The sequence below is a fragment of the Mandrillus leucophaeus genome, unplaced genomic scaffold, assembly GCF_000951045.1.
Source record: "Mandrillus leucophaeus isolate KB7577 unplaced genomic scaffold, Mleu.le_1.0 Scaffold889, whole genome shotgun sequence".
Taxonomy (NCBI): Eukaryota; Metazoa; Chordata; class Mammalia; order Primates; family Cercopithecidae; genus Mandrillus; species Mandrillus leucophaeus.
In genome coordinates this window covers 84,673-112,466 of record NW_012109685.1, presented here as the reverse complement: position 1 = coordinate 112,466, position 27,794 = coordinate 84,673, and the positions used below count along the sequence as shown (strand labels likewise).

At 40.9% G+C, this 27,794-nt stretch overlaps 2 protein-coding genes across 2 annotated transcripts in view; one reads left to right on the top strand and one right to left on the bottom strand.

The window, feature by feature from the left end:
• The window catches only part of SMAP1 (small ArfGAP 1), a 228,354-nt gene extending 226,379 nt beyond the window's left edge, over nt 1-1,975 (top strand). Inside the window, exon 11 of the mRNA XM_011969385.1 lies at nt 213-1,975. Coding sequence (XP_011824775.1) covers nt 213-347 — 135 coding nt within the window. The 3' untranslated portion in view covers nt 348-1,975. The remainder of the gene's footprint in view (nt 1-212) is intronic.
• Nucleotides 911-27,794, bottom strand: B3GAT2 (beta-1,3-glucuronyltransferase 2). Its single transcript, XM_011969394.1, has 7 exons — nt 27,752-27,794; nt 22,908-23,013; nt 22,075-22,220; nt 15,311-15,507; nt 3,247-3,394; nt 1,803-1,951; nt 911-1,722 (listed from the first exon to the last, which is right to left on the bottom strand). Exons 1-7 carry the CDS (start codon nt 27,792-27,794, stop codon nt 1,636-1,638), a joined length of 876 nt encoding a protein of 291 aa, XP_011824784.1. The 3' UTR covers nt 911-1,635.

Genomic DNA, 27,794 nt, shown 5'->3' with positions numbered 1-27,794 from the left:
TTTAGGGAAACTGAATCTAGAAAGCAGATAAATAAAGAAGGGAAAAAAGTAGCTATTTGCTTTAAGAAATATTTGTATGGTACTCTGCTTTTATTCCAGTGCTTGGACTAGTTTTCACATTAATGAAAAAAATGACCAACTGTGTGGCTAAAGAAACAAGAATTAAAGGTGAAGTAAAGCCTCTTGAACTAAGCCTTTTATGTGTTTCACAGATGAATCAGCAAATGGCTGGCATGAGTATCAGTAGTGCAACCCCTACTGCAGGTTTTGGCCAGCCCCCCAGCACAACAGCAGGATGGTCTGGAAGCTCATCGGGTCAGACTCTCAGCACACAACTGTGGAAATGAAAACTGCAATACAAGTTTCATCCAGAACTACCACCTGACATTCCTTGCTAAAAGGCATCTAGTTCCCCTGTTTATTCATATACATATATTTTTTTTCTTTTTACCCATTTGTTCATATTAAGAATGATCTGATTGACCGTGTTGGTCTGTACTGATTCCATTTGATGTGGTGAAAAGCAGGTTGATAAACCATTTTATGTCAAGGGCAGCTTTGCTCATGTTTCCCATGATTTCATATACTGCATTATTTGAGAAGCTGCTCAACTTGCAAAATCAGTTTTCCTCAATAAAATTATAGCTCTAATGTTTGCATATAAGGGAAGTAGTTATCATGTTAGTAATACCTCTAACAGTATAAGCCCCACCCCAAAATTAGCCAGTAATCCTGTAGGAAGGTACTGTATGATCAAATGTTTAATCATATAAATAGAATGTAAATGTCTCACTGAGCACTGTTTTCTAGTGTATCAAAATTCTTTTATTTCATCATTCACTTCACTGTGCTGTTGTTATGATGTGCTTAACAGGGAGTGTGGTTAGTGAAAGGAAGATAAACCTGGATGTTACTCCAAAACTTAGTTAATGAATGTTTAAATAATTCAAATTTTATCTGCCTCTCTTGTAATTTGGATCTCTTCTCAATGTACATAGTGCTAACATGAAGACCTTTTTCTGCACTATATGCAAACAGGGTAACTAAAACAAAGCCACTTTCAATCCTTGAAGGTATATCCAGGTTTATGACAGTAATTGTGTTTACATTTTATGGTGCCTAGTATTGACAAAATGTTATTTCCCTATATTAAACAGATGAATCCATAGACCTTTTCATTTGTGGGTTTTTTATTTCCTATGATGGATACTGCCAGAAACCTTCCAAAAATTACTTAGTGTTGCAAAGTCAGGAATCAGGAATGTTTAGCTGACAAAATACTTGTCTGTTTTAAAAACCTGTTCAGGTCTGCCAATTATAAGAGCAAACTGGAGAAAAAGAAAAAATATATACTCAGAGTGGTATCTTGCAGTATCGGCACTGTACAAAAATCTTCCAATTTAGTTGTAGAGAAAACATGCAGAACAAATGAAGACAAAACATATATTTTGTACCATCCAATTAGCTTATGTTAACTGACAAGCTCCATTTAAACAGATGTCCATCAGATGACAAGAAAGGCTGTTGTACTGAAGTAAAACAAACAATACCTGAATGCTCTGCAGCCTAAACTCCAAACATCCTCTTCCACATGAACCCACTGGCTGGGCAAACTGCACCAGTTGCTGCTTCAATTTATACCTCAATTTTCACTGTGTCCAGGCGGTACTTTGGCTCGTTGGCTAGATTAACCTTCTCTGTCCGAGTGTGCCACACGAGAACCTAAAGGGGAAGGAAATAGCTTGGGTAGCACACTCTTCATGCTGACACTTGAGGTCAGGCAGCACAAGTGAAATGAATACCTTAGTGCAGTTATTTGCTTTCGGTTCCAGTTCTTCGACTGTTGTTATCTGTTTGAGAAAGTCCGATTCTTGCATCCCTGGCTGGGATCCACGACGCTTAAATACAGCTTTTGGATTGGATAAAATGACTTGAAGACTTACAGCAAATCCTTTGTGAAAAGTAAAAAACAAAACAAAACAAAAACTTAAAATACTGGTGTACTTCTCTTTTTTCTGTATAATTTTGGTCACATCAAAAACAGTTTTTAAAATACCTACTGTGTGTCAGGTCTTGGTTTACAAAGTTGATTAGGAACATTACCTGTATTACAGTCTCAAAGGAAAATCAATCATTATAATATTTTACATTCCGTGTAAAAAGAGGTGTGCACAGGAGCATCTATGCAAGACAGGAAGTTTAGTCTGTTAATAATAAAGGGTGAATTTTATAAGCTGCTGTTTCACAGTGGTCATCGACCCTCCACATTTGCCACTCCAGGAATAACTAAGAAATAAATGCAGCTGAAAAACATACATGCTTACCCTAACTATACGTGGGGTGTGAGACCACATGCCCAGCTCTCCTGCCTGCCCTGTAATACTAATTATGTATGCTTCCTTAAATTCAGCACTGCTCGGATTCATTTTGCATTTAGAAGAGGGAGCAACGAAGTAAAGCCAATTAGCCAGAAAATGAATCATACCTAATTTTTAATCATTTGGTTTACATTTCTAATTTGGTTCAATCTAAAAAGGGTATGTGGGGCAGAAATCAGTGCAGGAGATATCAGGCCATCTGATAAATTTTTTTTTGGTATTTCATTTACCAAAAATAAGTGTAAATTTTCTTCAATGGTTTGGTCATACGAAAAATCATTACTGGCTGGGCACAGTGTCTCACATCTGTAATCTCAGCACTTTGGGAGGCCAAGGCAGAGGGTCACTTGAGCCCAGAAGTTCAAGACCAGCCTGGGCAACATAATGAGACCCTGGCTCTACAAAAAATACAAAAATTAGCTGGGTGTCGTGGCACGTGGTGCGTGCCTGTAGTCCCAGCTACTTAGGAGGCTGAGGTGGGAGGACTGCCTGAGCCTACAAGGTTGTGGCTGCAGTGAGCTATGACTGTGCCACTGCAACTCCAGCCTGGGCAACAGAATGAGGCCCTGTCTCAAAGAAAAAAAACCATTAGTATTTAATCTGTAGTTCTACCAACTATTTAAAGCTCAACCATTGAAACATTCTACAATTGTTTTTGCCATCTCAGCAAGTAATAATTGTTTTGAAGGTCTGAAGCCCTGGACCTCTTTTTCCTTAGTGACTAAGGTGATACTGTCAAGTCGGGCACCCTCCCAGAGTTGAAGCTCTGAGGACCAACCCCCAAAACATTTCTTAGCAACTTTTGCCCTTCTCTACATTAAATGAGTTGATTTATGATTCAGTTTGCGAAGTAAATACTAAATGATACCAGGTGGTAATGGAGGAGCTGTGAGAACACCACAACCACTATCCTCTCCAGATGCCAGACTGGGCCAGTCTCCGGTTCCAGACCCTGCTGCCTTTTGGAGAAAAGTTAACACGAAGCCACTTACAAACACAACATGGTACAGCAGGTGCTGAGTAAAGCAGAACAAAGAATCATAAAGCATGAGCCGTAGCACTAGTCCCAGTATCCTCCACCAACCCTAAAGGGAGGGAGGTGGCACATTTTAGCAGAGAATACTGGATTTGGAATTAGAAGCCTTTTGTTTTTGCCTAGGTCCCTGCCCTTGGGACACTGGCCAACTCACTTAACCTTTCTTGATTTTCTAACTTCCCCATTTCTTTATTTGTGAGAGAAGTGTAACACTTCAATGTTTGGTGAAAAATTGAGGTATGGAAAGACTCCACTGACTGCAAAGCACTGTTGAAAAGATATTACAATATATAAATACCAATACCATTGTCAGTGTGATCATGACAGGCAGGTGATGCCAGCCACCATTTATGGCTGGAAGAATACTGGTTGACAGGTTTAAAAGGCTTGGGAAAGTTCCAGGTAGCAAAGCCAGAACACCTACATGTGACAGCACTCCAAAGCCTTCCTCAGACAACTAGGACAACCACCAGACTCTTCAACAAAAGCCAAAGGTTCAAGTTGATATGTAAAGTGCCCTTTGCAACAGGTTAGATCAGATTTTAGTGTTAAAAAATGTCTTGCTTTTTTCCATATGCTTATAAATAAGATTTATCCTTTTTTTTTTTAATCCAGATGAGAGCCTGCCCTTCTCAGTCACACTGAAACTCCTGATACGTTCTTCACATGGCTTCAGGGTACTGGTTGTATTTCCCCATTCTCTAAAAAACATGGGATCCAAATTGTGCAGAGGTAATTTTTGGAAATGATATGGAGCCACCTGGATCTGATTTCCTTCATTTTCCCCTAACACATTCATCATCATGACCAAGGATTCATCATCACGACAAGGATTCAGATTATTTTGTTGCTTTCCTTAGCACAGGAATATCCTATCAGCTCTTCACACAGAATTACATGGCAAAATCTACAATGTAGGCAAAGCTGAGAGCCAGTTGTGAAGCTATACATCATTTTACTACAGGGCCCCCCTTCCCGGTGTCACTAGAGAATGGTGCGCACCTGAAAGGCCAGCACCCTGGAGATATGTCAGCGTGTGGCTCTCCACAGTGCCCAAGTGTTTTTCTATTCTCTAATACAAAGGGGTGGAGGAGCACAATTCAGATGCCCCTCAATCAGCTAACGCATTTCCTTTGCTCAGTGATCTCTTGAAAGGAAGCAGGTCACAGCTGGCAGGAGAGACTGCATGTTAACTAGGCCAACCCCTGGGTGGCTTTGGGGGAATCTGACCTGCTGTGAAGCTAAGAGTTCTCCCCTCTGAAATCACAGTAAAGGGAATCCTAAACTATTGATTCCCAACCTAAGATGTTTTGGGGGTAATTCCAAGTATTTATACTTCAAGTATTATATCTTTCATTTTTTAGTGAGATTTGTTATCTTTAAAGATGTTGCAGTTACTTTGGAGATGCTTACGAAAATCATGGGAGTAGGATTTTCTGCCCTGGTAACCTGAGTTAAAAAAAATAAATAAATAAAATAAAAATGATGGTTCACTGAGAAGGCAGGATTTCCTGACTACTTCAGCAGAGCTAGGTGGGGAGGATACACAGCCACCCTCTGTATCTGCAGATTCTGCATCTGCAGATTCAACTAACATCAGATGAAAAGTATCTGAAAATAAAAAATAACAATAAACAATAAGAAATAATAGGGTTCTTTTGTTTTTGGAGACAGAGTTTCACTCTTTTTGTCCAGGCTGGAGTGCAGTGGCACAATCTCGGCTCACTGCAACCTCTGCCTCCTGGGTTCAAGCGATTCTCCTGCCTCAGCCTCCCGAGTAGCTGGGACTACAGACGTGTGCCTGGCTAATTTTGTATTTTTAGTAGAGATGGGGTTTCACTATGTTGACCAGGCTGGTCTCGAACTCCTGACTTCAAGTTAACTGCCCCCCTCGGCCTCCTAGGAGTGCTGGGATTACAGGCATGAGCCACCGCGCCCAGTCAAGGTAATACAAGTTTTAAAGCTATATAGTATAACAACCATTTGAATGGCATTTGCATTGTATTAGGTAAGTAAGCTAGAGATGATTTAAAGTATACAGGAGGATGTGCCTAGGTTATATTAAACACTATATCAGGGACTTGAGCGTCCATTGATTTTGGTATCGGTAGCAGTCCTGAAACCAATTCCCTATGAATACTCAGGAATAACCGTTCCCTCTCAGGCAGAGGGATAGGGCTTACCTCAATATATGCTTACTGATTACTGAGTAGAAAATTTGTAAGACATTCAAAGCCCAACAAGCTATTTCCATTTCTGGACAAAACTGCAATAGGGACTGGTTTTTCCTCACTTGTTTTAAATAACTAAAAGGCAGACAAAATGTTTGAAAAAAGTTTCCAGACATTGGAAAAGAGGCACATGAGACAGAGATCTCTGAGAAAAGAGAACTATGACCCCTACAACTGCCCCAGCTTCCTGCCTGAAGTAGGTTTTCAGGCTACACCACAGGGAGGGGAACCCGGAAAGCTCTGCAGCCCCCTTGAGTTGAGGAAACAACTGAGAATTCGAGGAGGCCAAGACAACTAGGATATGCAGGGTGGAGAACTGGAGAGGGAAGAGCTCTGCTGATCTGTAGACGGCTCTCCTCAAGTCTTCAACTGAGTTTGAAGAGCAAATGCTCACAAAGCTACCTCAGGCCAGTACAGAACCACTGGTAAGGAGCAGGTGAATCAATTACTGGAGCTTTTTCAGGGCTGGGACTAGTTCCCATTCTCAGTAGCCAGAGTGGAGCTACCTAGTAAGAGCTGGGCACCTGGAGGGGAACTTGGAAGGTTATTGTGCCTGTTGTAAGGTCAAACTGATTAGCCTTAAACTAAAGGCTGAGATGGTTTTGCCTAACAAACTTCAAGCCTGGAAAGGATCAAAATGTTTCTAAGTTAACTCAGTTGTGTCCCAGTACAAAGCTCAAGAATATTTACATATGTATTTATAATATAGTATAACATTACATATATATGTGTTTTTATGTATGGTTGTGTGTATACATATATTTCTCATCCAGTATCTAGCAACATAAAATTCAAAATGCCTGATGCCCAACTCACCTTAGTGATGAAAAATACAATGTCTGAGATGAAAAATACATTGGATGGGATTAGCAGCCGAGGAGACATTGCAGAATGAAAGTTGAGTAGACTTGAACACACAATGATAGAAACTACCAAAATAAAACAGAAAAGTCAAGACCAACACACACACACACTGTGCAGAGTCACAGGAACAAAGGGAAAGGTGAATGAATAAGGGAGATGGGGAAAAGATTTGAAGAAATGATGACTGAAAAACTTACAAACTTGAAAAATCAGGAAAGACACTAAAACTCAGATAACAATCAACTACACCTAAATGACATTTATAGAACACTCCACCCAAACAGCAGCAGAACACAACCTTTTAAAGTACACATGGAACATTATCAAGATAGACCATTGTCTGGGCCATAAATCAAGTCTCAATACAAAGTATGTTTTCTGACTACAGTGGAATTAAAATAGAAATCAGTAATACAAAGATATCTGGAAAATATCCCAAATATTTGAAAACTAAACAACATAATTCTAAGCAAAATATAAACCAAAGAAGAAATCAAAAGGGAAATGATAAAGTGGTTAACTGAATGAAAATGAAAACGACACATATCAAAATGTGTAGGATACATCTAAAGGACTGCTTAGATGGGAAATTAGTTTTTAGAAAACATTAAGCACTTATTGGATAAGAAAGGTCTGAATTCAATAACCTAAGCTCCTACCTTTATAAACTAGAAAAAGAAAGTAAATGAAGCCCAAAGTAAATGGAGAAAAGGACTCTACTAATAAATATAAGAGCAGAAACCACTAAAGTAGAAATAGAAAACAATTGAGAAGTGAAATAATAACCTAGTCATTTAGAAAAAAAAAAAGTTAATCAAATTGATAAACTCTACCCATGCTTATCAGGAAAAAGAGAAGATATAAATTACCAGCCTCAGAAATGAAAGAGATATGTTCTACAAACCTTCAAATGATAATATGGGACTATTATAAGCAATTTTTTATGATAGTAAATTTGACAACTTAGATCAAAATAGAAAAATTCCTTGAAAGACAAGCTACAAGTCTCACTCATGAAGAAATAGATGATGTAAAATAGCCCAGTACCAAACAAATTCAGTTTATAATTAAAATCTTCCCACACACATACACACAACCCTCCAGGACCAGAGAGCTTCACTGTTAAATTCTACCAAGCATTTAAGGAAGAAATGATAACAATTCTCCATGAATTCTTCAAGAAAATAGAAAAGGAGGAAACCTTTCTCAAGCTATTCTGTGAGACCAGCATTGCCCTGACAACTAAATCCAGACACAAACATTACAAGAAAACTACATACTAATAATCCTCATAATCACAGAAAAATTCTCAAAATTTTAGCAAATCATCTTCAACAATAAAAAGACAATAAATCATGACCACTTGAGGATTATCTCCAGATTGCAATGTTGGTTTAAAATTTCAAAATCAATCAGTGTAATTCACCATATTAACAGACTAAAAAAGAAAAAAAATCTGACTATCACAATAGCTGGAGAAAATGCTTTGACAAAATCTAACATCTAGTCATAATGAAAAGAAGTAAAAGCCTCTCAGCAATCTAAGACTAGAAGTGAACTTTCTCAATAAGGGCATCTACAAAAATAACCTAATGCCAACATTATACTTAATGGTGAAAGACTGAGTGTTAAATCCCTGAAGATTGGAATGAGGCAAGGATGGCTGCTCTTGACTTTTATTCAACAAAGTCCTGGAGATCTTGGCCATTTAAATAAGGCTCCTGTCCCCGCAAAAAGGCAGAAATATTGGAAAGGAAGAAGTACAGCAAAACTCTTCTTCCTTCAGCCACAGTTAACAGTATCAATAGTGCTTCTCAGTACCTTCTATTGTGTAAGTATCAATTTAGCCTCACCTCCATAGGCTCATCCCACTGCCACATTCTCTCTTCTCCAACTATACCTCATCTAATCTCAGCAAGGCTGTTACAAATAAGAACTATTTCCAGTTTCTAAACGATGACTTTTGGCAACAAGACTTTTATAGTTTGGCCACAAAAAAGATACTAACAGCTTTTTCTCTGTAATAATCACTCTGGGTAGTTGTCCTAGAATATTGGGCTCGTGACACACGTTTAGTGTTACCAGTAGCTATCAAAAGCCTCTCTTTCCCCCCACTTTAAAAACAATAAGAAAAAGATTTCAACTTTCAAATTAAAAAGTATATATACACAGTAAAGTCATGGAACTTGCTGGAGAAAGAAAGATATGTGTTGGACCTCCTCTAATTCTGAGCTAACCAACTCTCCTTTCATAACTCTTCCTAGCAAAGCATACACTGCTTTTTGGAAAGTTGTGTGTTTCCATCTTTCCTGTCCACCATCCCTCCTTATTGAGATATAATTCACATATATTAAAACTTGTCCTTTTATATGGTATGATTAAGGGGGGTTTAGCGTATTCATAGCTCTGGGAACCAATTTTTGAGAACACTTTTTTCCCATTGAACTGTCTTAGAACCTTTGGCAAAAATCAACTGACCATAAATGATTTATTTCTACACTTTCAGTTCTGTTTCATTCATCTATATGGCTATCCTTATGTCAGTACCACACTGTATTACGGTAGTTCGTTTTCTTTACATTGAGACAGGGTCTTCCTATGTTGTCCAGGCTGGTCTCAAACTCCTGGGCTCGAGGGATGCTCCTGCCTCAGCCTCCTGAGTAGCTGGGACTACAAGGCACATGTCACTCCATCTGGTGATGGCATTATTGTAGTTTTATAAGTTTTCAAATTGGGAGGTATAAATCCCCCAGCTTCTGAGTTCATCACTTTCCATATCAGTTTTGGAAGCAAACACCTTGTCAATTTTTACAAAAAGGGCAGCCAGAATTTTGATAAAGATTGCACTGAATCTGTAGATTAATTTGGGGGAATATTGCCATTTTAGCCACATTAAGTCTTCTGATGAAGTTATTTTCTCCAATAACTTCCTTCTGTTTATTTTGAGTTTACTCTTTCTAGTTTCTTATCGTAGAAGGTTGGGTTACTGATTTGACATCTTTCTTCTTTTTAATGGAGGTATGTGAAGCCATAAATGTATTGCTAAGCACTACTCTGGCTGTACCCCCGCAGGTTTTCATATGTTGTTTTTCCATTTTCATTCTCCTCAAAATGTTTCCCAAATTTCCTTGTGATTTCTTAACAAATTGATTTCTTTAGGAGTGTGTGTTTAATTTCCATATATTTGTGAATTTCACAAACTCCTTTCTGGTATTAATTTCTGATTTCATCTCAGTATAAACCAAGACCATACTTTGTGTAATTTTAGTTATTTTAAATTTATTGTGTCCTGTTTTATGGCCTAAGATGATCTATAATCTTGGAGAATGTTCCACTGTGCCTTTGAGAAGAATGTGTATTCCGTTCTTGTTGGGTAGAATAGTCTATAGATGTCTGTTAGATCTAATTGATTTACAGTGTTTTTCAAGTCTTCTATCCCAGTTGATCTATCTAGTTGTTCTGTCTAGTATTAAAAGTGGGATGTTGATAGTTGCAATGATTACTGATGAATTATTTTTTCCTTCAGTTTTGTCATTTTTACTTTGTATATTTTGGGGCTCTGTTGTAAGTCACATATATGTTCATAGTTATACCTTCTAGATAGAGTGACCCTTTTCTCATAACTTTTTTTTTTTTTTTTGTCTCTAATAACAGTTTGTCTTAAAGTCTGTTTTGTCTGGTGTTCATATAACTATTCCAGCTTTTTTTTTTTCTTTTTTAGTTCCTGTTAGCATGATATGTACTTTTTACTATTCTCTTACTTTCAATTTATTTGTGTCTTTGAATCTAACATGTTTGTCTTGTAGACAGCATGTAGTTGGATCATTTTTATACATCCTGTCCATCTGCCTTTTGATTGCATTTTTTATCCACTTATGTTTAATGTAATTACCAATGAATTGATTTACATTTGTCTTTTTAATATTTGTTTTCTATATGTCTAATGTTATTTTATTCCTCTATTTCTCTATTACTGCCTTCTTTATTGTTAAACAAATATTTCCTAGTGTACAATTGTAATTCCTTTGTCATTTATCATTTGAGTTATTTTCTTAGCAGTTGCCATGGGGATTACAATTAACATTTCAATTTCTAACAGTCTAGTTCAGATTAATACCAACTTAATTTCAACCGTATAAAAAACTTTGCCCCTACATAGATCCATTTTTTGCCCCTCATTTGTGCTATTGTCATAAAAATTATATCTTTATACATTTTGTGCCCCAAACCAGATTTTTGATGACTGCTTTATGTAGTTGTTTTTCAAAACAGGAGAAAGGAGCTATAAAGATTACATTGATACGCCTTTCAAAATTACCTATGTAGTTACTTTTACTAGTGTTCTTATTTGTTCATGTGGATTAGAGTTCTTGTGTAACATCCTTTCACTTTTGCCTAAAGGACTCCTTTGAGTATTTCTTGTAGGGCACATGTACTAGCAATGAATTTTCATGGTGTTTGTTAGTTGGGAATATTTTCATTTCTCCATTTTTGAAGGGTAGTTTTACTGGATATAGAATTCTTGATCTTTTTCTTCTTCTTCTTTCTTCCAGTACGTTGAATCTGTCATCCCACTGCCTTCTAGTCCCTGTGGTTTCTGATAAGAAATCAGCCTTTGTTAATAAACAAAGGCTATTAAAGAACCTTTGTTAATCATATTCACTTTTCTTTTGCCACTCTCAAGATTCTCTTCATGTTTGACTTTCAACTGATTATGATGTGTCTAGGTGTGAATCTCTGAGTTTATCCTACTTGGAATCCACTGAGCTTCCTGAATGTTTAATGTTTTTCCTACAAATTTGGGAAGTTCTAACTTTTTTTCCAAATATTCTTTTTGCCCCTTTCTCTTTTTCTGCGACTCAGAGTATGTATATTAGTATATGTAAATAATAAGACTATGAGGCCCTGTTCATTTTTCGTCATTCTGTTTTCTGTTCCTCAAACTGGATCATATAAATTTACCTATGTTTCAAATTTACTGATTCTTCTGCCTGCTCAAACTGCTTTGAGCCCCTCTATTGAATTTTTTGTTTTTATTAGTATACATTTCAACTCCAGCATTTCTATTTGGTTCTTTTTAAAAAATATATAATTTCTATCTCTTTATTGATCTCTATTTGTGAGACATCATTCTATTTTTTTTTTAGCTATTTAGACATGATTATCTTTAGTGAACTCCATATATTTAAAATATCTCATTTAAAGTTTTTACCTAGCAAGTCTAATGTCCAGACATTTTCTATCAACTGCTTGCTTTTTTGTGTATTAGTCATGCTTTGTCTCTGCATGTCTTGTAATCTTTTGCTGAAAACTGGACATTTGAAATAATATAATGTGACAACTCTGGAAATCAGATTCTCTAAGGTTAGTTGTTCTTTTATTGTTGTCATTATTGTTTTAGTGACTTTCTTGAACTAACTTTGTAAATTCTGTGTTCTTTGCTGAGTATGGGCAAAGAAGTCTGTGTTCAGTTAGCTTAGAGGTCAACTAAATATTGGACACAGATTTCCTTAAATGCCTGGAACCAGAGACTCTCAGTCTTTGCCAAGATGCTCTGTGTCCATTTGGGCATGCTTTCAACACTCAGCCAGGCAATTTACAACTGCCTTAGCTTTCACATCTTCATTGCACAGGGGCTCGCAATACTAAGAGGGGAAAACTGAGGGCTTTGTAAGGCTTTTCTTGAACAAGTACATAGCCCTGGGCATGCATACAGTCCTACACATCCACATGGCCTTCCAGAAATATGTCAGAACTTTTCAAATGCCCCTATGGAATGAAGTTTTTTGCTTAGCTTGTTGTTTGCTACAACTGTTATTGCCTCAGGGAGCTGTGATGGTAAAGAGTCACCACAAGCTGTTTTTGACAAATGCCCCCAGGGAAAAGGCTGTTTGCTCTGGTGAATGAGGTCAAATAAACACAAGCCTTGTGAATAGGGTTTTCTAGGGAATTGCTAGACTGATCAAATAATGACAATTATCTTAGAATGGAGCTCTGAATGAGTCCCAACCCTGTTCTGCCCTTCTACTAACTGCTATGCTGCTGGTTTTCACCATGATTACAGGGCTGTTGGTTTTCAAATCTACCATGGAGGAAATGGAGAGAAGGGGATGGGAATAGGGCAAATTGACATACTGCAGTACTGCTCTTACCAAGATTTAGCCTTGTTTTTTTTTAAAAAAAAAAAACAAAAAACAAAACTTCCCAGATTGTTGCATGCTTTTAGCTAATTTCCATAGTTCTTAAAAAGTTGATTGTGACAAATTTTGCCAGTGTTCTCATTGTTTTTATGGATGAGAGAATATTCAGAAGTCCTTACTCTGTCATTCCCAATGACATTACTCTTTTTGCAACCCCAAATCCCATTACCACCCATTGAGTTAGGTAAGTATAGAAGAAAAAGAAAATAGTGTAATGTAGGGTTTGATGATTGAAAACAGAAAACTGCTATTTAACTACTTTTTTCCCCCCTGGCCCTGTACTTTCCAGCCCTGCCATCTCAAAACTATCCAAGTGAGAAACAAATGTGTTAGTAGAATTGATTTAGGAATCATTTCCACGAGATTTAAATCAGATCTAGAAAGCAGAAAAGAAGGCTGTATAAAGGAATGTTTCCTTTGCTTATTTACTATTCCAAATTGCCACTGTTTTCTGCAAGTGTTCCTTTATAATTTTCATGGCTCTAAGACCGAATGCTCATGTGTCATGAAGTGCTCTTTCACAGCCATGATAGATTTTCTTCCAAATCTACCCTTTCCTAACGAGTAAACAGAACCATAACTTCCCGCATTTACTTCCAATTATGAATTAGAATTATTTTCTTCTGGTGTGGAAGAAGAATGAAAAAGCATGCCTTGCTTGTTAAACAGGTCTGTTCATCTGCTGCAGAATACTGACTGAAACTTTATAATTGTTTCAAGGTGAAACTTAAAAAAAAGTCTAATTTTAAAAATTCCTCAAAAGGTATTTAGCAGCCATTATTTTCCATGGAAAAGAGTGAAACACTCTGCATTTCTAAGAAGTGTTCTTTATTTAATCTATAAACAATTCATTTAAATCTCTACTCTGAAAACAAACAACTATCATAGAAAACTGAATCTTCTAAGGAAACAATCAGGATGCTGAGCAAGGATGGAAAATCTGATCCTAACAACCAAACATAATATAAGGAGGTTTAACGAACTGAATACTGAAAATATCCATGAATTATTTTTTAGTGGGCACAACTAACACTGAAGTTTAGAACCAAAAAGACTCTGATGGGAAATAAACCCATCAGAGTTTATTTGTATATGCTGGGCACAGCAGAGTCAACATGCTTGACATGGCCTGGGTAAGAGGCCATGGTTACTGAATTGGTCAAACTAAGCCACTCTAGTCCAACCCAGAAAATATAGCAGAGCATGGTGAAGAAGGTACTTAATCCCCAATCCTAGTGAATACTGGTGAAATAATTTTTTAAATAGTAGCTCTTCAGGGATTCACTAATGAAGCTATTACATCACCACCTAGTTTCACATGGAAGCTGTGTTGGTTTCTGACTGGAAATCTTCAGAGTTTCCTAAAGACCTGTTTTAATGAAATAGTGTGAGGGGAAGGACGGGAGTTGAGTGAAAGCTTGTAACTTGGAGGGCCTGAATTCAAATCCTTGCTCTGCCATCTACTATTAAAGTCACTCAGGAAGGTACTTTAACTGTTCTCTGCCTTGGTTTACACAAATGTAAAATGCAGACAGTTATCATATTGTCTGGTTATTGTAAATCTTAAATGGATATATGTAAACAAACAGAACAGTACCTGGAAACATAGTAAGCATTCTTTGTTAAGCACGATCATTAAAAAAAGAACATTCACCAATCTAAAGGATGCTATCTTTCATTTTTCATCTTCCTTTTGATATTATTCACTCATTCAGAAACTCTTTATGGGCCTATTGCTGGTTTTCAGTATTGGTAACACAATACTGAATGTGGTCTCTGCCCTCTGGCAACTCCTAGTTTAATTAGAAGAACAGATATGGGCACAGCTGTGCCACAGACGCTATAAAAGATGTAAGTACAGAGATTTGGGAGCACAGGAGTTGGAGAAGCAAATGCTATCTGACTAGAATGAGTAAGGGCTTTGGAGACACTGAAATCTAAGAGGGACTTTGAAGCATCCATGTAGAGGAAGGGAGAGTTATGAGGCCAAGTCTTAGGCTGCAGCAGCAATGACGAGTGACAAGGCTGTAAAGCTGCTTATGCCCAGGACTCTGTACCCTACCCTGTGGCAGGCAACCTTGGCTCCAGATTCTAATCAAAAGTCACTTTTAGGAAAATTTCTCTGGCAGCAGTACAGTAACTGCCTGAGGTAGAGAGACCAGCCAAGTGTCTGCTGCACTAGGTGGTCTAGGTAAAAGCAGACAGATGGGCCCCACCTGGGGTGTTCAGCACAGGTACAGAGAGTGCTGGAGAAGGTCACCAGTGCAGGCCTGGACACTAGGACAAAGGAGCTTATATCAGAACCTGGAAGGCATTTTACTCCTTCACCCAAGACACAAAAGAGAAGGAGCAGGATTGGGGTGGTCCAACTCTCACTCCATGGCCAGGCAGTTTTCCCCTGACCCTCTGCCTCTCCTGCAGAGCTATGGGTTCTTCCTGGACATTGCCCGTAGGCTCTCTTACCATCAAGTCCTGGTCTTAAGTACCTAGAGTAACCTGTACTCTCTCCTCTGTACAAGTTTTTCTCCTTCTCACTCCTTCAAAGGGGCTTCTAACAGCACTGATGGTTTCTGCATGCAAAATCCTGCAGCCCAATCTTACCTTACACTGACTTTGAACCTTGGTGTAGCCTGAAGATATGTTCAGGCCAAGACTGACATGAATGTGGTGGCAACGGGGGTGGAGCTGCTTAAGGCACCTGCCTGTAAGACTGTCCACATTTCCCCACTTCTCCTCAGGGTCTATCTCTTTGAATGCCTTTCTATATTTAAAACCAACTGTGGGTAAAACATACTGTCCTAAGGTACAAAGGCATAGATACCTGAGATTCAATTACAGCTTGTGTTTCCATAAGCCAGCCATGACCTTTGTAATCCTGTGTTCCTCCCTGCAAAAACTGATGGGGAAGCACAGGGAAAGACTGGCCAGGGACCAGGCTTCTGAGCAAGGATCAAACCATCCATGCTTCTCCAGCTGTCAGTTTACCTCTGGTTACCTACTTGTCAATAGATCTAACTCCACACCCCTTTTTAATTATCATTATTATGTAATTTATTATTAGTTTCTAGTGTAGTGCTTTGAGCCTATACAAGCACTTTTTTAAGATTTTATGGCCTGATACAGTTTCAATTTTTATAAATGTTTCATGAACACCTGAAATAAAGGTATATTCTGTGTATATTGAGTACAGTGTTTTATATATAATTATTAGATCAAGTTTTTTATATATTCCATTTTCTACAGCCTTTTGTCTGCTTAAATCTGTCAGATTTAGATAGGTGTGTTAAACATGTCTACTATGATTATGGTTTTGTCAAATTTTCTATTTTTATTTATGTCTGCCTTTAGTTTTTGGACTCATTGATAACTTGTACACAATGGCTGATGAATGCTGTACTTTTGTGGTGTACATAGTTTCCATCAATACAAAATGTTCCTCTCCTTCTCATTCAATATTTTTGGCCTTGACTTCTGCTTTGTTCAACACAAATGTAAACACTCCTGCTCTTTTGTTGTTTGTCCTTCCTTAGGATACTATAGTTTATCTATTTATTGTCCATCTCTATCACATTTTTAGGTGTCTTTTATATGAGATACAGCTTTGCTGCTGTGTTTTATTTAGAGCAATTTAATTTTTTTCACACTTAGTGTGGTTATCATGTTTGGTTTTATCTTAGGTTCATTATATACTTTTTTTTTGCTTTTTTCCTTTCTTTTTGAATTCATTTTGGTTTCTCCCTCTAATTGTTGAAAAGGTTTTGTTTTATATGTATTCTACTGTGGTTGCCTTTAAAATATCTTATTTAAAATAATTTTAACTGTTTAAGGAGCTTTTAAGGAACTGATATTTCTCTTATTATCATGAATTAAAGCCCCCCTCCCCCCCACCTTTTTGAATGAGACTACATCTGCAGTGGGCACCTATTCCCCCATTTCCTATGCTCTCCCTCACCAGCGGGCATTGAAATATACCAGCGTTTTTATTTGAAAACTTCATTTTCACATTGCTTCTCCTATTTCCAGATTCCAACGAACAGCTTTAAACTTCACAATCACGTTAGTTAGTATCCACTTTTAATCATAAAAATTGCCACTTTTGTTGCTTACTACTTTATCTGGTACAGCAACCTCCCTATTTTTTAGTTTCTTATTCTAATTCACGTTGGCTAAAGTGCTTTCCTTAACTAATGTTGTTTTTGTTGTTGTTGTTTTGAGAAAAATATTTGAAATGTCTCTTTTGCCCTCACACAGACATAATAATTTCACGGGGTACAAAATTCTAGGATCCTTTCTTTTCTTCAGAACTCTAAACACCTTTCTCCATTATTCTGTATCGTTCAGGGTTATAGAAAAAAACCTGATGCTAGTCTGATTTTTCCCTCCTTCATAGAGAAGCAGTTTTCCCCCCGACCCCCTCTGAATACCCTTGGGATTGTTTTATTATTAAATCCTGGCACAGTTGTTCTAAACTTGGGATTCATTCATTCATTCGTTCAACAAAAATATACATACCACGCAAAGTGCTAGGAACTGGGGAAAAGGTGGTAAGCAAAATCAGTCAGGATTTGCATCTGAGTCACTATAGCCCCGGTACAGTCTTGTCAGGGAGGTGGAATGTTGGTCATGGTGCAGGTGCACACATGGTAGTGAGTGCTATGAAGGAAGGGTGCGGGTGCTATGTGAGGAAATCTGACCCTTCAGGGTGGACCAAGGATGATTAAGCTGGAATATGAAGGGTGGAGTGAGAGAGGCAGGTGGGTTGAGGAAAGAGCCTTCCAGGCAGAGACAAGTACACGTGATGGCAGGATTGTGAGGTGGGACAGCAAGCCACTGAAGCTGAGCACACAGAGAACACAAGGAAAATGACTTCAGGAAGGCTCGGGGGTGGGGATGCCCAACCATGCCTGGGAGGCCATGGAGAAATGAAATACAAGGGGAGCTGCAGAAATGTTGTAAGCCGGAGCCTAACAGGTCAGGGAGCATAATACTGGGGATAACAAAAGAAGCTGTGGAGCTAGTTAGGAGGTTACTGCTGGTCCAGGTAAGAGATGACGGGGCATGGGGGTGGAGGCGGCAATGTGGCAGAGGAGGTAGAGAGAGAGACTGGAGTGGTAAAGCCGACCGACTGTGACGCTTTCACGGGGCAGCCGCGTACCTGTACATTCTAAGAACTAAGAGTAGTGGTGGCAGTGACAGTTGGCTTAACAGCAGCTACGTTTTAAGAAACATTCACAGTGAACCAGGCCTTGTTCTAGGTGCTCTGTCTGTATTAACCTGCTTAATCCTCACAGTGACCCCACTAGGTAGATACTATTACTACCATAATTTACAAATGAAGAAACAGAGGCACTGAAAGGCTAAGTAACTTGCCTAAAAGCTCACTCTGAGGAAGTAGCAGAGCCCAAATTCAAACCTGGCAATGGAACCATTCTCAAAACTCAAGTATTATTGGAACTTGTATCCTGTTTCTTTCTGATTTTTAGAGACAGGGTCTCACTCTGTCACCCAGGCTGTAGCCTCGCACCCCCTGGGCTCAAGTGATCCTTCTAGCTCAGCCTCCCAAGTAGCTAGGACTACAGTGTGCACCACCACACCTGGCTAATTTTTTTTTTTTTTTTTGGAAACAGAGTTTTGCTGTGTCACCCAGGCTGGAGTGCAGTGGGATGATCTCAGCTCGCTGTAACCTCTGCCTCCTGGATTCAAGCAATCCTCCTGCCTCAGCCTCCCCAGTAACTGGTATCACAGGCATGCGCCAGCATGCCCAGCCAATTTTTATCTTTTTAGTAGAGATGGGGTTTTACCATGTTGGCCAGGCTGGTGGTCTCAAACTCCTGGCCTCAAACGATTCTCCTGCCTTGGCCTTCCATAGTGCTGGGATTACAGATGTGAGCCACCACAACCAGCCCTGTTTCTTTCTTGATATTTCATATATATTTGTTTTACTTTCTAATTTTGGAACTCTTACTGAACATGCTGGATTTATGAGTCTCCTTCCACCGACATTTCCATTTCTTTGTACTTTTGCTCCTATTTTGGAAGAATTCCTGGAGGAGGGCGTTGGGATCCACTTGTCCGCATTGCAACCCTAACAATATCACTGAACTTAGAGCCTCGATGCTATCAGCCTCTCACATGCGGTTATTCCAGCAGTCATGCCTTTTATTTACAGGAATCCTTGCCTGTTCTCCAGTGACTCTTTCCTCAGCTGCTGGCTCTTGTTTTATGATGCCATCATCTTTTAAAATCTGAGAATGAACTCTAGAATATTTAGAAGCTCTCTCTTGATTCCTATACTGTTTCAGTGAGAACTCCTGTGTCTTGGTTTACTTTTTTAAATTATCTACTCATATTTGCAAACAGAAGTCAAGGTGGAGCAGCATTGATGGCTTGTGTTGGTCTTTGTCAGCAATTGTGAGAGGCTTTATTTTAGGCGCACCTGTGGCCACTTTGAGCCGTTTCCATAGAGAAGCCAGGGAGTTACTCAGGGAAACTCAACACTTTAGAGGCGGCTTCACCAGCGGGCTGTGATAGAGCTTTTCCCTCCATGTTAATGGGAGGAAACTGCCCAGAAGTCAGGCAGAACCGGGAGCTACCACACAACCCCCACCTGACGTGGGGGCATTCTCTGCCAAACGAGGAAGCTGTGTAAGGGCTTGATGGCATGTGTCTGAGGCACAGCCCCCTTTAGCCCACTGGATCTCTGCACTCTGAGAATAGGGGTTTCCAGGGGTTCCCATGAGGACATCATCCTCTTACTTCTCATATGATCCCCCTCCTCTGTCTGTCCATCCAAACTTAGCCTCGCATTTCTCCCAGAAACTTCACTGTACATGTCCTTTTCTGTTTTCCAGCACGGTTTTGGATATTTCCCTACTTTCTAATCTTGATCTTTTTAATGGATGGAGGAATGTAGAAATGGTAAAACTTATTACAGTTAATTATAAAAAGACCATACTCTGCCCCCGTCCCTCAACCATTATGGATAAACGAAAGTTTGTTATTCTTTCTCTAATAGCAGACTAAAGCTTAAGAACTCAAATTATAAAACTCTTAGAAGACAACGAGGAGAGCTTCATGAGACTGGATTCAGCAGTGACTTCTTAGATATGACACCAAAGGCACAGATGAGAAAAGATCAGGTAGATAGGCCGGGTGTGGTGGCTCACACCTGTAAATCCTAGCACTTTGGGAGGCTGAGGCGGGCAGATCATGAGGTCACGAGATCGAGACCATCCTGGCTAACACGGTGAAACCCTGTCTCTACTACAAATACAAAAAATGAGCCGGGCGTGGTGGCAGGTGCCTGTAGTCCCAGCTACTCGGGAGGCTGAGGCAGGAGAAAGTCATGAATTCAGAAGGCAGAGCTTGCAGTGAGCCGAGATCGCACCACTGCACACTGCCTGGGTGACACAGTGAGACTCCATCTCAAAAAAATAAATAAATCAAATAGATAAACTAGACTTCTTCCAAAACTAAAGCATTTGTGCATTAAAGGACAGTATCAACAGAGCAGAAAAGGTAACCCACAGAATGGGAAAAATATTTGTAAACAGCATATCTGATAAAGGATTAATACACAAAATATAAAGAATTTCTACAGCTCAGCAACAATAAACCACACAACCCAATTCAAAAATGGGTGAAGTCCAATATGACTGATATAAAAAGAGGAGAGAGTGGAGGAATGCATGCCGCAGAAGAAAGGCCATCTGCGAGCACGGAGAGGCCTCAGGGGAACCCTCATGCTGATACCTTGACCTTGGACCTCCAGCCTCCAGAACTGTGAGAAAATCCACTTAGTTGGCAAAGCCAAATAAATACATAAACATTTTATAGAAATGTATAAAGGACTTGAATAGACATTTCTCTAAGAAGAAAGTACGAATGGCCAAGAAACACATGAAAAGATGTTCAACATCGCTAATCATTAGGGAAGTGCAAATCAAAACCGGAATGAGATACCACTTCATCCCCATTAGGGTAACTATTACTAAAAAAACTAATACAACAAAACAGTAGCAAGTAAGTGTTGGTGAGGATATGGAGAATCTGGAACCCTCCTGCATTGCTGCGGGAGTGTAAAGTGATGCAGCTGCTGGAGAAAATAGGGTGATTCTTCAAAAACTTTAAACAAAAAATTACCTGTGATCCAACAGTTCTACTTCTGGACATCCAGAAGAATCTAAAGCAGGGACTCGAACAGATATCTGTGCACCAGTGTTTATAGCAATATTATTCACAGTGGCCAAAAGTGGAAACAAGCCAAACGTCCATGGTTGTGCGAATGGATAAACGAATTGTGGTCTGTACGCAACAATGGAATATTAGTAGCCTTAAAAAGGAATGAAATTCTGATACATAATACGAATGAACCTTAAAGATATTATGCTCAATAAGCAAAAAAAGGACAAATATGATTCCATTTATATGAGGTACCCAGAATAGTCTAATTCAGAGACAGAAAGTAGAATTGTGATAACCAGGGGCTGAGGGGAGGGGCGAGTCAGGAGCTATTGTTCAGTGAGCATAGAATTTTGGTTCAGTGATGAAAAAGGTGTGGAGCTGGACAGTTTGGACAGTGGTTATGGTTGCATAATAATGTGAATGAAATCAATACCACTGAACTGTCCACTTCAAAATGGTTAAAATGGTAAATTTTATGTATATTTCACCACAAATAAAAACAGATTAAATTTGCATTCCCAATGAATACGGGCAATCTTTTTATTTATATTGTTGCTGGTGTCCGTATTATGATTAAAAGATTCCTGTCCTATGCTTAAATTCTCTTCTTGCTTGAGCAATGGAAGAAGTATTTTCTATGGAAGTGACTCTATTGAGCATTCCCAAACTCTGTCATGAGGTTATCCTACCTGAGGTGGATGCAGGGGGTGGCCTGGGAAAGGACTGTGACCACTGAGGGACGATAACGAGACATAGGAAGGAAATAGGAGTCGCTTCTGATCACTTTCGCTGGCTGCTCTTACTCCTGGGTGCACTTCAGAATCACCTCAAGACTCAAAAAAAAAAAAAAAAAAAAAAAAAAAAAAGACCCGCAACCACACAAATACCAGGCCTCACCCTCAGAGAATATATGTTCTCTTTGCTCCCAGCTGGAGCCCAGGTGTGGGTGTTTTTTCAAAGCCCCTTGCCGTTCTGATGCGAAGCCATGGGGAGACCCGCTAAATTAGACCCTCCTCAGAGAGCTCTGGAGTACAACTCGGCATCCCCTTTACACCTCCACCATTAAATAATGGCAATGTTGTCTCAGAAGCGAGAAGGTTTAAGTCTTAATTTTGATAATCCTTACACTAGAAAACATGTTAAAATTCATAAACTCAGCAAACATTTGTTCAAGCTATTACCATCAGGGACTGTGCCCTGCCCGGAGATGGGAGACAGGAGCGCCCTCCTAGTGTACTCCCGGGCTAGCAAGGCGGCCGGGGGCGGGGAGGACACTGACATGAGCGCCACCTTGTGGAAAAATTCATAAATGCACAAGCCCAGGATTCTAGGGGAAAAGGTGGAAAGTGGCATCCACGTGATGGAAAATCAGGAAAAACTTTCCAGAAAAAGCGATTCCTGCCTCATCAGTGAGTCTGGAAGAGTGACTGGAAATTAGCTAGGCAAACGTGAGAAGAAAAGTGACATTCTACATCCTAGATGGAGGGCAGTGTGTGCCACACTTAGTTTAATCAGGCCCATCAGCTTAGGGCAATGCCGACTGACCACGGCGGTTGGCCTGAGGGATTTACAATTGAGGTGAACTGATGCTCAGAGTGTTTGGGGTCAGGGTGATTACAGCTGCTTAGGGAGCCCAGGAAGAATGCCTGCAAGCCTTAACTTCTGAAGCCAGTGCAGAAACATGTGTGGTAGTCACAGCAAACAACCTGCATGCCAAAGAGAGAAGTGGTCTGCATGCCGGTCCCCCTGTTAGCAGTGCAGGGCAACAACCCTTAATCCTAATTATTTACATGAGTAAAATAAATAATACCTCTCTGATAGATTCTAGATGAAAACTATTACCTACAGATGCTCTCCTAGGGACTCTTAGGAAAGTCGAGGTGGTGAAAAAGGACATTTGCCCCCTTGTGACTTGATTAGAAAGCATGAGAATCATTCTTTTAAACCTTCCCCATGTGCCATGAGGAATTTGCATATTGAATACCTGTCTCGTGGTCTACACAGACTCACTCACCTACGGGGCAAGCGGCACTCACATGGCACCAAATGCCTCGCAAATCTCAATGTTACAAATGGCATTTTCTTCTGAAAGCTCAAGTGCTGTTTGTTTAGTTTTTCAGCTGGGAAATTTTAACAATGAACACATATCTGCTCCTAAACGACTCTTTAATGATCTTTTTTGGCTTTGATTTTCTCCTGTTGATCACTCTCTTTTGGGGGTATTTAGTCTAAAGTAAGGGCTAGCGTTTATCTCAGCATGCCATCCTGCACACTGAGCCAATTCATCGAATGATAATGAGCACAGGTCCACCAGCCAGAAGAGAAGTGAAGTTCATCATGAGCCCACAGTGGAATTTATATGTTCTTAAGTACTGCCGTTAAGAATGATCTCACATAGCTACACGCGGGTGCAGATTCAAATATTTACAGAACAGCAGGAACTTCTGTATGTATTCATCTTATTTCAACCTCAACACAACCCAGAAAGCTGCTGATATGATCCCTAATCTACAGGTATTAGGAAGAAACAGATATTCCCCTAGATCTTCAGGCTGCACAGCCTGTATGTGTCAGAGCAGGACCCGAGGGTGACTGATTCTCCCACCCTATAGCTACCTGCATGGACCTCACCACTGTGATAATCAAACAAGACACTGACCTACTACATCCAAATAAATGTATGAGCCAGCCGAACCCAAAGGCAGTCTTGTTTCTTGGTGAAGAGTGACATTCACCAAGTGTCTACAATGGTCTACTCCTGGCTGCTTTGCATGTGATGTCTGATTTTGTGAAAAATTTCATTTTCCCTGTTCTGCAGACGAAGAAACCAAGAAACTGTTCTGCAGGCTCAGAGACCAAGAACTCAGTGACTTGGCAGTAGGTGGGTGAGTTGGAGGCCATTTCTGTAGACACACTGAACTGACTCTGAATCCCAGACAACTCACTTAGCATGCCTAGGCCGTGGGCTGCTTATATGTAAGTGGGGATAATAAAACTAGTATATCCTTTGCACAGCTGAGTGAGGATGAATGAAGAGAGAACGCAGAATGCCTCTGAATGCCTGATGCCTGGTAAATGCCCAGGAACCAATATATAATTATTGAGTCCGCTGCACATCCCGATATAAAGGAAAACTTCAGGTTTTCAACATTTTCAGTCCTGGAATGAATGTTTTATTCCACTGAAATCATGAGGGGATCTCCAATATGCAAATGCAGTGCTGCTAGAATTGAGGTGGGCAGAGGCCTGGAAACCCCTCTCCCCACTTCCCCTTCAGCCCTGAAAGGCCTCTGCAGAGCCCTCCCTCTCCACGTCCATCCCACCTGACCCCATTGCCAGCTGCTCCAGAGCAAGCACCCTGAGTGTCAGCACACAGATGCACACGTGCTCCTTGTCCCACACACCCACCTCTACCCAGCACAGCCCTGGCCACAGCACATGCAGACAGGACCAGACAAGGTACTGTGGGCATCAAATCCCTGCAAGTCTCTAGAACACACCATGTTCTAGAAACAGCTTAAAAACTGAGCAGCAGTCTGCCTATTGCCCCAACACTCTGCCACCTGTGCCCGTGGTTCTATAAGTTGTTGGGACAGAATTACCACCCCCTGGCAGCCGCAGGCCTCTCCTGGTGACAATCACACTGTACCAACCCAAGGAAAAAGTCCCAAGCTGGTCCCCAGATCCTGCACTAAAAAGCAACACATGACACATAAGCCACTCTACTGAGAACATTCAGTAACTTTATAGTTCTCATAGAAAACATTCACGTGTGAAAAACAGCGCCCCTTAAATCACGAATGACTCCAAAGTGGCAAGAAGGTAATTCCCTCCATTTTCTTGCAGTATTTATATTCATGAAGCAAAGTAAAACGTCATTAATTTTGACTGCTCATTTGGCTTTAATGATTATCTGATCCGGGCTGGGCTGAAGTTGATCACGGCATTGTCTACCAAGAAAAGGTCTGCCAAGTAAATTAACCCAGGCGAAATTCCTTGTTGACAACCATTGAGATGAAGGAGACCCGGAATAACTGTCATTCCCATGTCCCTGCACAGAGCCCACAGAAAGCAGGCTCCAGCAACCTGCCCAGAGTGATCCCTCGGCCCCCTCCCGTTTCACAGTCATCATTTATAATACTTTTTAAAGGTTTGCCTGGTAAACCTGCAGTGGGGACACCTGCTCTGGGATAGTGCAGTCACTCAGCCCCACTCGCAGGCCGGGGCTGTGGGAAATCTGGGACTGGGATTGGGCAAGGAGTGGAGGGCAGGATGGTCCGGCTTCTGCCTACAGGAAGGATGCATTCTGGGAGTGGGGGTGGCAGAGCCTCAAGAATTACAGTGAGAGATGTACAACCACTGTGGCAAGGTGCAGAGGTATTGGAGGCTGAGAGAACAGCACATTATAATGCAGGAGGAGCTATCTTAATTGAAGCGTCAGCAAAAGCTTCCCCAAGAAGGCGGCCTTTAAGCTGAGATTTGAAGGATGAGTAGAGCTGAATGAGGAAGGAGCATTTCCAGGCCGCGGCCTCAGTGAAGGCCCCAAAGGGAAGGGTAGGATGTGCTGGAGGAAGTGATCTCTGCCCGCAAAGACTGAGTAGAGGGGAACAAGGATAGTAAGGTGGGCAGGGGTGGGTTGCGCAGGACATGGCAGGTGACAGTGACAAAGAATTGTTTATCCCAAGAGCACGAGTAGCCCCTGAAGAGCTGTGAGCAAGGGACTGCCAAGAACCCGGTTTGCATTCCTGAAAGATTCCTCCTGCTTCGTGGTGAAGTGGATGGAGTGGACACGGGAGAGAGCAGGTGTGGACGCAGGAGGCCCAGGCAGGCATGATCACTGTCTTCCTCACTTCCAGCCTCCGCACCCACCACCGGGACAACACACCCACGGTGAATCCTGAGCTCGAAAACTTTAGTCAGGTGATGTGATTTTTTTTTTTCCTAATATGCAGACTCCTAGTTTTACACAACCGCTGTTCTGGTTAACAGAATGTTTTAACTACCCAACATCACTGTATTTTCTGCACATAAATTACAACTCAAAGGATAATACAAATTACACCAATTAAAACGAACGAAACTTAAATTTAATACCTCATTTATCACCATAGCATACAACAGAAAAAGGTGTTAAAAAGATGTGTCTGCTGATTTATGAGTATAATCTGAAAAGGCTGTTAACATTTTATAAGTCCCTAATAGCTATGGTATTTAAGACCTCCTCTCACCTCCCAGCCCCCTACGGGCTCATTACCCAGATGGCTGCCTGAGCCTCCAGGCCCAGCCCTCCTCCCCCATTCATCCCGCACCTGCCAACATGTCATTCTCAAACTGTGTTAACTAATCACATCAGTTCCCTACTTGAAAACTTTCAGACTCTCCAATGTCCACAGAAATGAGGAAGAACTTCTCTTCTTAGCAATCAGTCCTCACCATCTGACCCCAGCTTGCCCTTCCCAAGAGCTATACACGCCCTGGGATAACTTGTTCCAAACACACACGCTGCCTATGATCCCTCCCTGCCCTGGCCTGGGCCTGGCACCGAAGGTGTCTCTCACATGCTGCCCTTTCCCGAGGCCTTTCCTGAAACTCCCCGGATGGCTGTGGTTTTCTCTTCAAATGTAACCTCCAAACATTCCACTTGTACTCATTTTTGATCCCACGATATATCTGCCTGCTCTTGTAGCCGTTCTCTCTCTGCTAGATACAAAACTCCTTGGGGTGAGGGGCTGCTACGTTCCGTGTGTGTGGAATTCAGTCAATGCCACATCTCCCTCTATTAACATTTGGCGGACGGTCAATTCCAGCAACTGGCCGCTCCGCCTTCCCAGCCCTTGGCTTCCTTACTTATCTCACCTTTTTTCTGGGAGTCAGAGGTGACTCTATCTAGGTCAACCTGTTCATCTAAGGTCCTGATCTTCCCTTGTTTCCTCCCCTTTGGAACTTTCAACACTTAACACTTCTTCAAACCTCCATTTCTCCCCATCCATCATTAAAGAAAGAAGAAAAAGCTGTTCTACCCCTTGAAACTGCCACCATCTCTCTTTCCTACTCATTTGCTGCTGCGTTTCTTGAAAGAGTTGTCTCCTGGCCCTCCTGCCTCCTAGTCATGCTCCCCTCCCCACTCTCCACCCACTCGCTGCAAAGGTCAGGGGCTTTTAAGCCTCCACTGAATAGAAACTACCACCCGCTGGAAAGCTGGTGATAGGCCATGGGTGAAGAAGAGGTGGCTGCTGACAGAAGACAAGTATAACCAGGTGCACCGCCTGACACAACCTCCGTCCTTAGAATCAGAACTTGTCAAAATCACACAACCCTTGAGTTGGAGGGGACCTCAGTGGTCACTGTACCCTTCCTCTTCCTAACCCACACCTCCTGACCACTCATCTTCACAACATCCTCTCAAATCCCTGTCCTGCCAAGACAGAACCTTCCCAAACCTTTTCCAGATCAAATCTCTCCCACTCTGCTCCATCAGAAATCTAACTCTTTTTTTTTTTAAACAGTCTCCCTCTGTCACCCAAGCTGGAGTGCAGAGATATAATCTTAACCTCTACCTCCTGGTTGTGGCTCATTGCAACCTCCACCTCCACCTCCTGGGTTCAAGTGATACTCATTCCTCAGCCTCCTGAGTAGCTGGGATTATAGGCACCTGCCACCATGCCCAGCTAATTTTTGTATTTTTAGTAGAGACGGGGTTTCGCCATGTTGGCCAGACTGGTCTTGAACTCCTGACCTCAGGTGATCCTCCTGCCTCAGCCTCCCAAAGTGCTGGGATTACAGGCGTGAGCCACCACACCCGGCCAGAAATCTAACTTTGCTCAGACCATTCTGCTTCCAGCTTTCTCTCATACTCACCAAGGGTCCTCCTCTTCCCACATCCAACAACGGAATTCGTCAT

What these genes read in the sequence shown, in the direction of transcription:
- B3GAT2 (XM_011969394.1), bottom strand. Translation starts at nt 27,794, where the DNA reads ATGACGAATTCCGTTGTTGGATGTGGGAAGAGGAGGACCCTTG. An exon ending in AGGTTCAAAGTCAGTGTAAG is followed by an intron (nt 3,395 to 15,310) that starts GTAAGATTGGGC and finishes TGCTTTACTCAG; the next exon opens with CACCTGCTGTACCATGTTGT. An exon ending in AAGCAAATAACTGCACTAAG is followed by an intron (nt 1,723 to 1,802) that starts GTATTCATTTCA and finishes CTTCCCCTTTAG; the next exon opens with GTTCTCGTGTGGCACACTCG.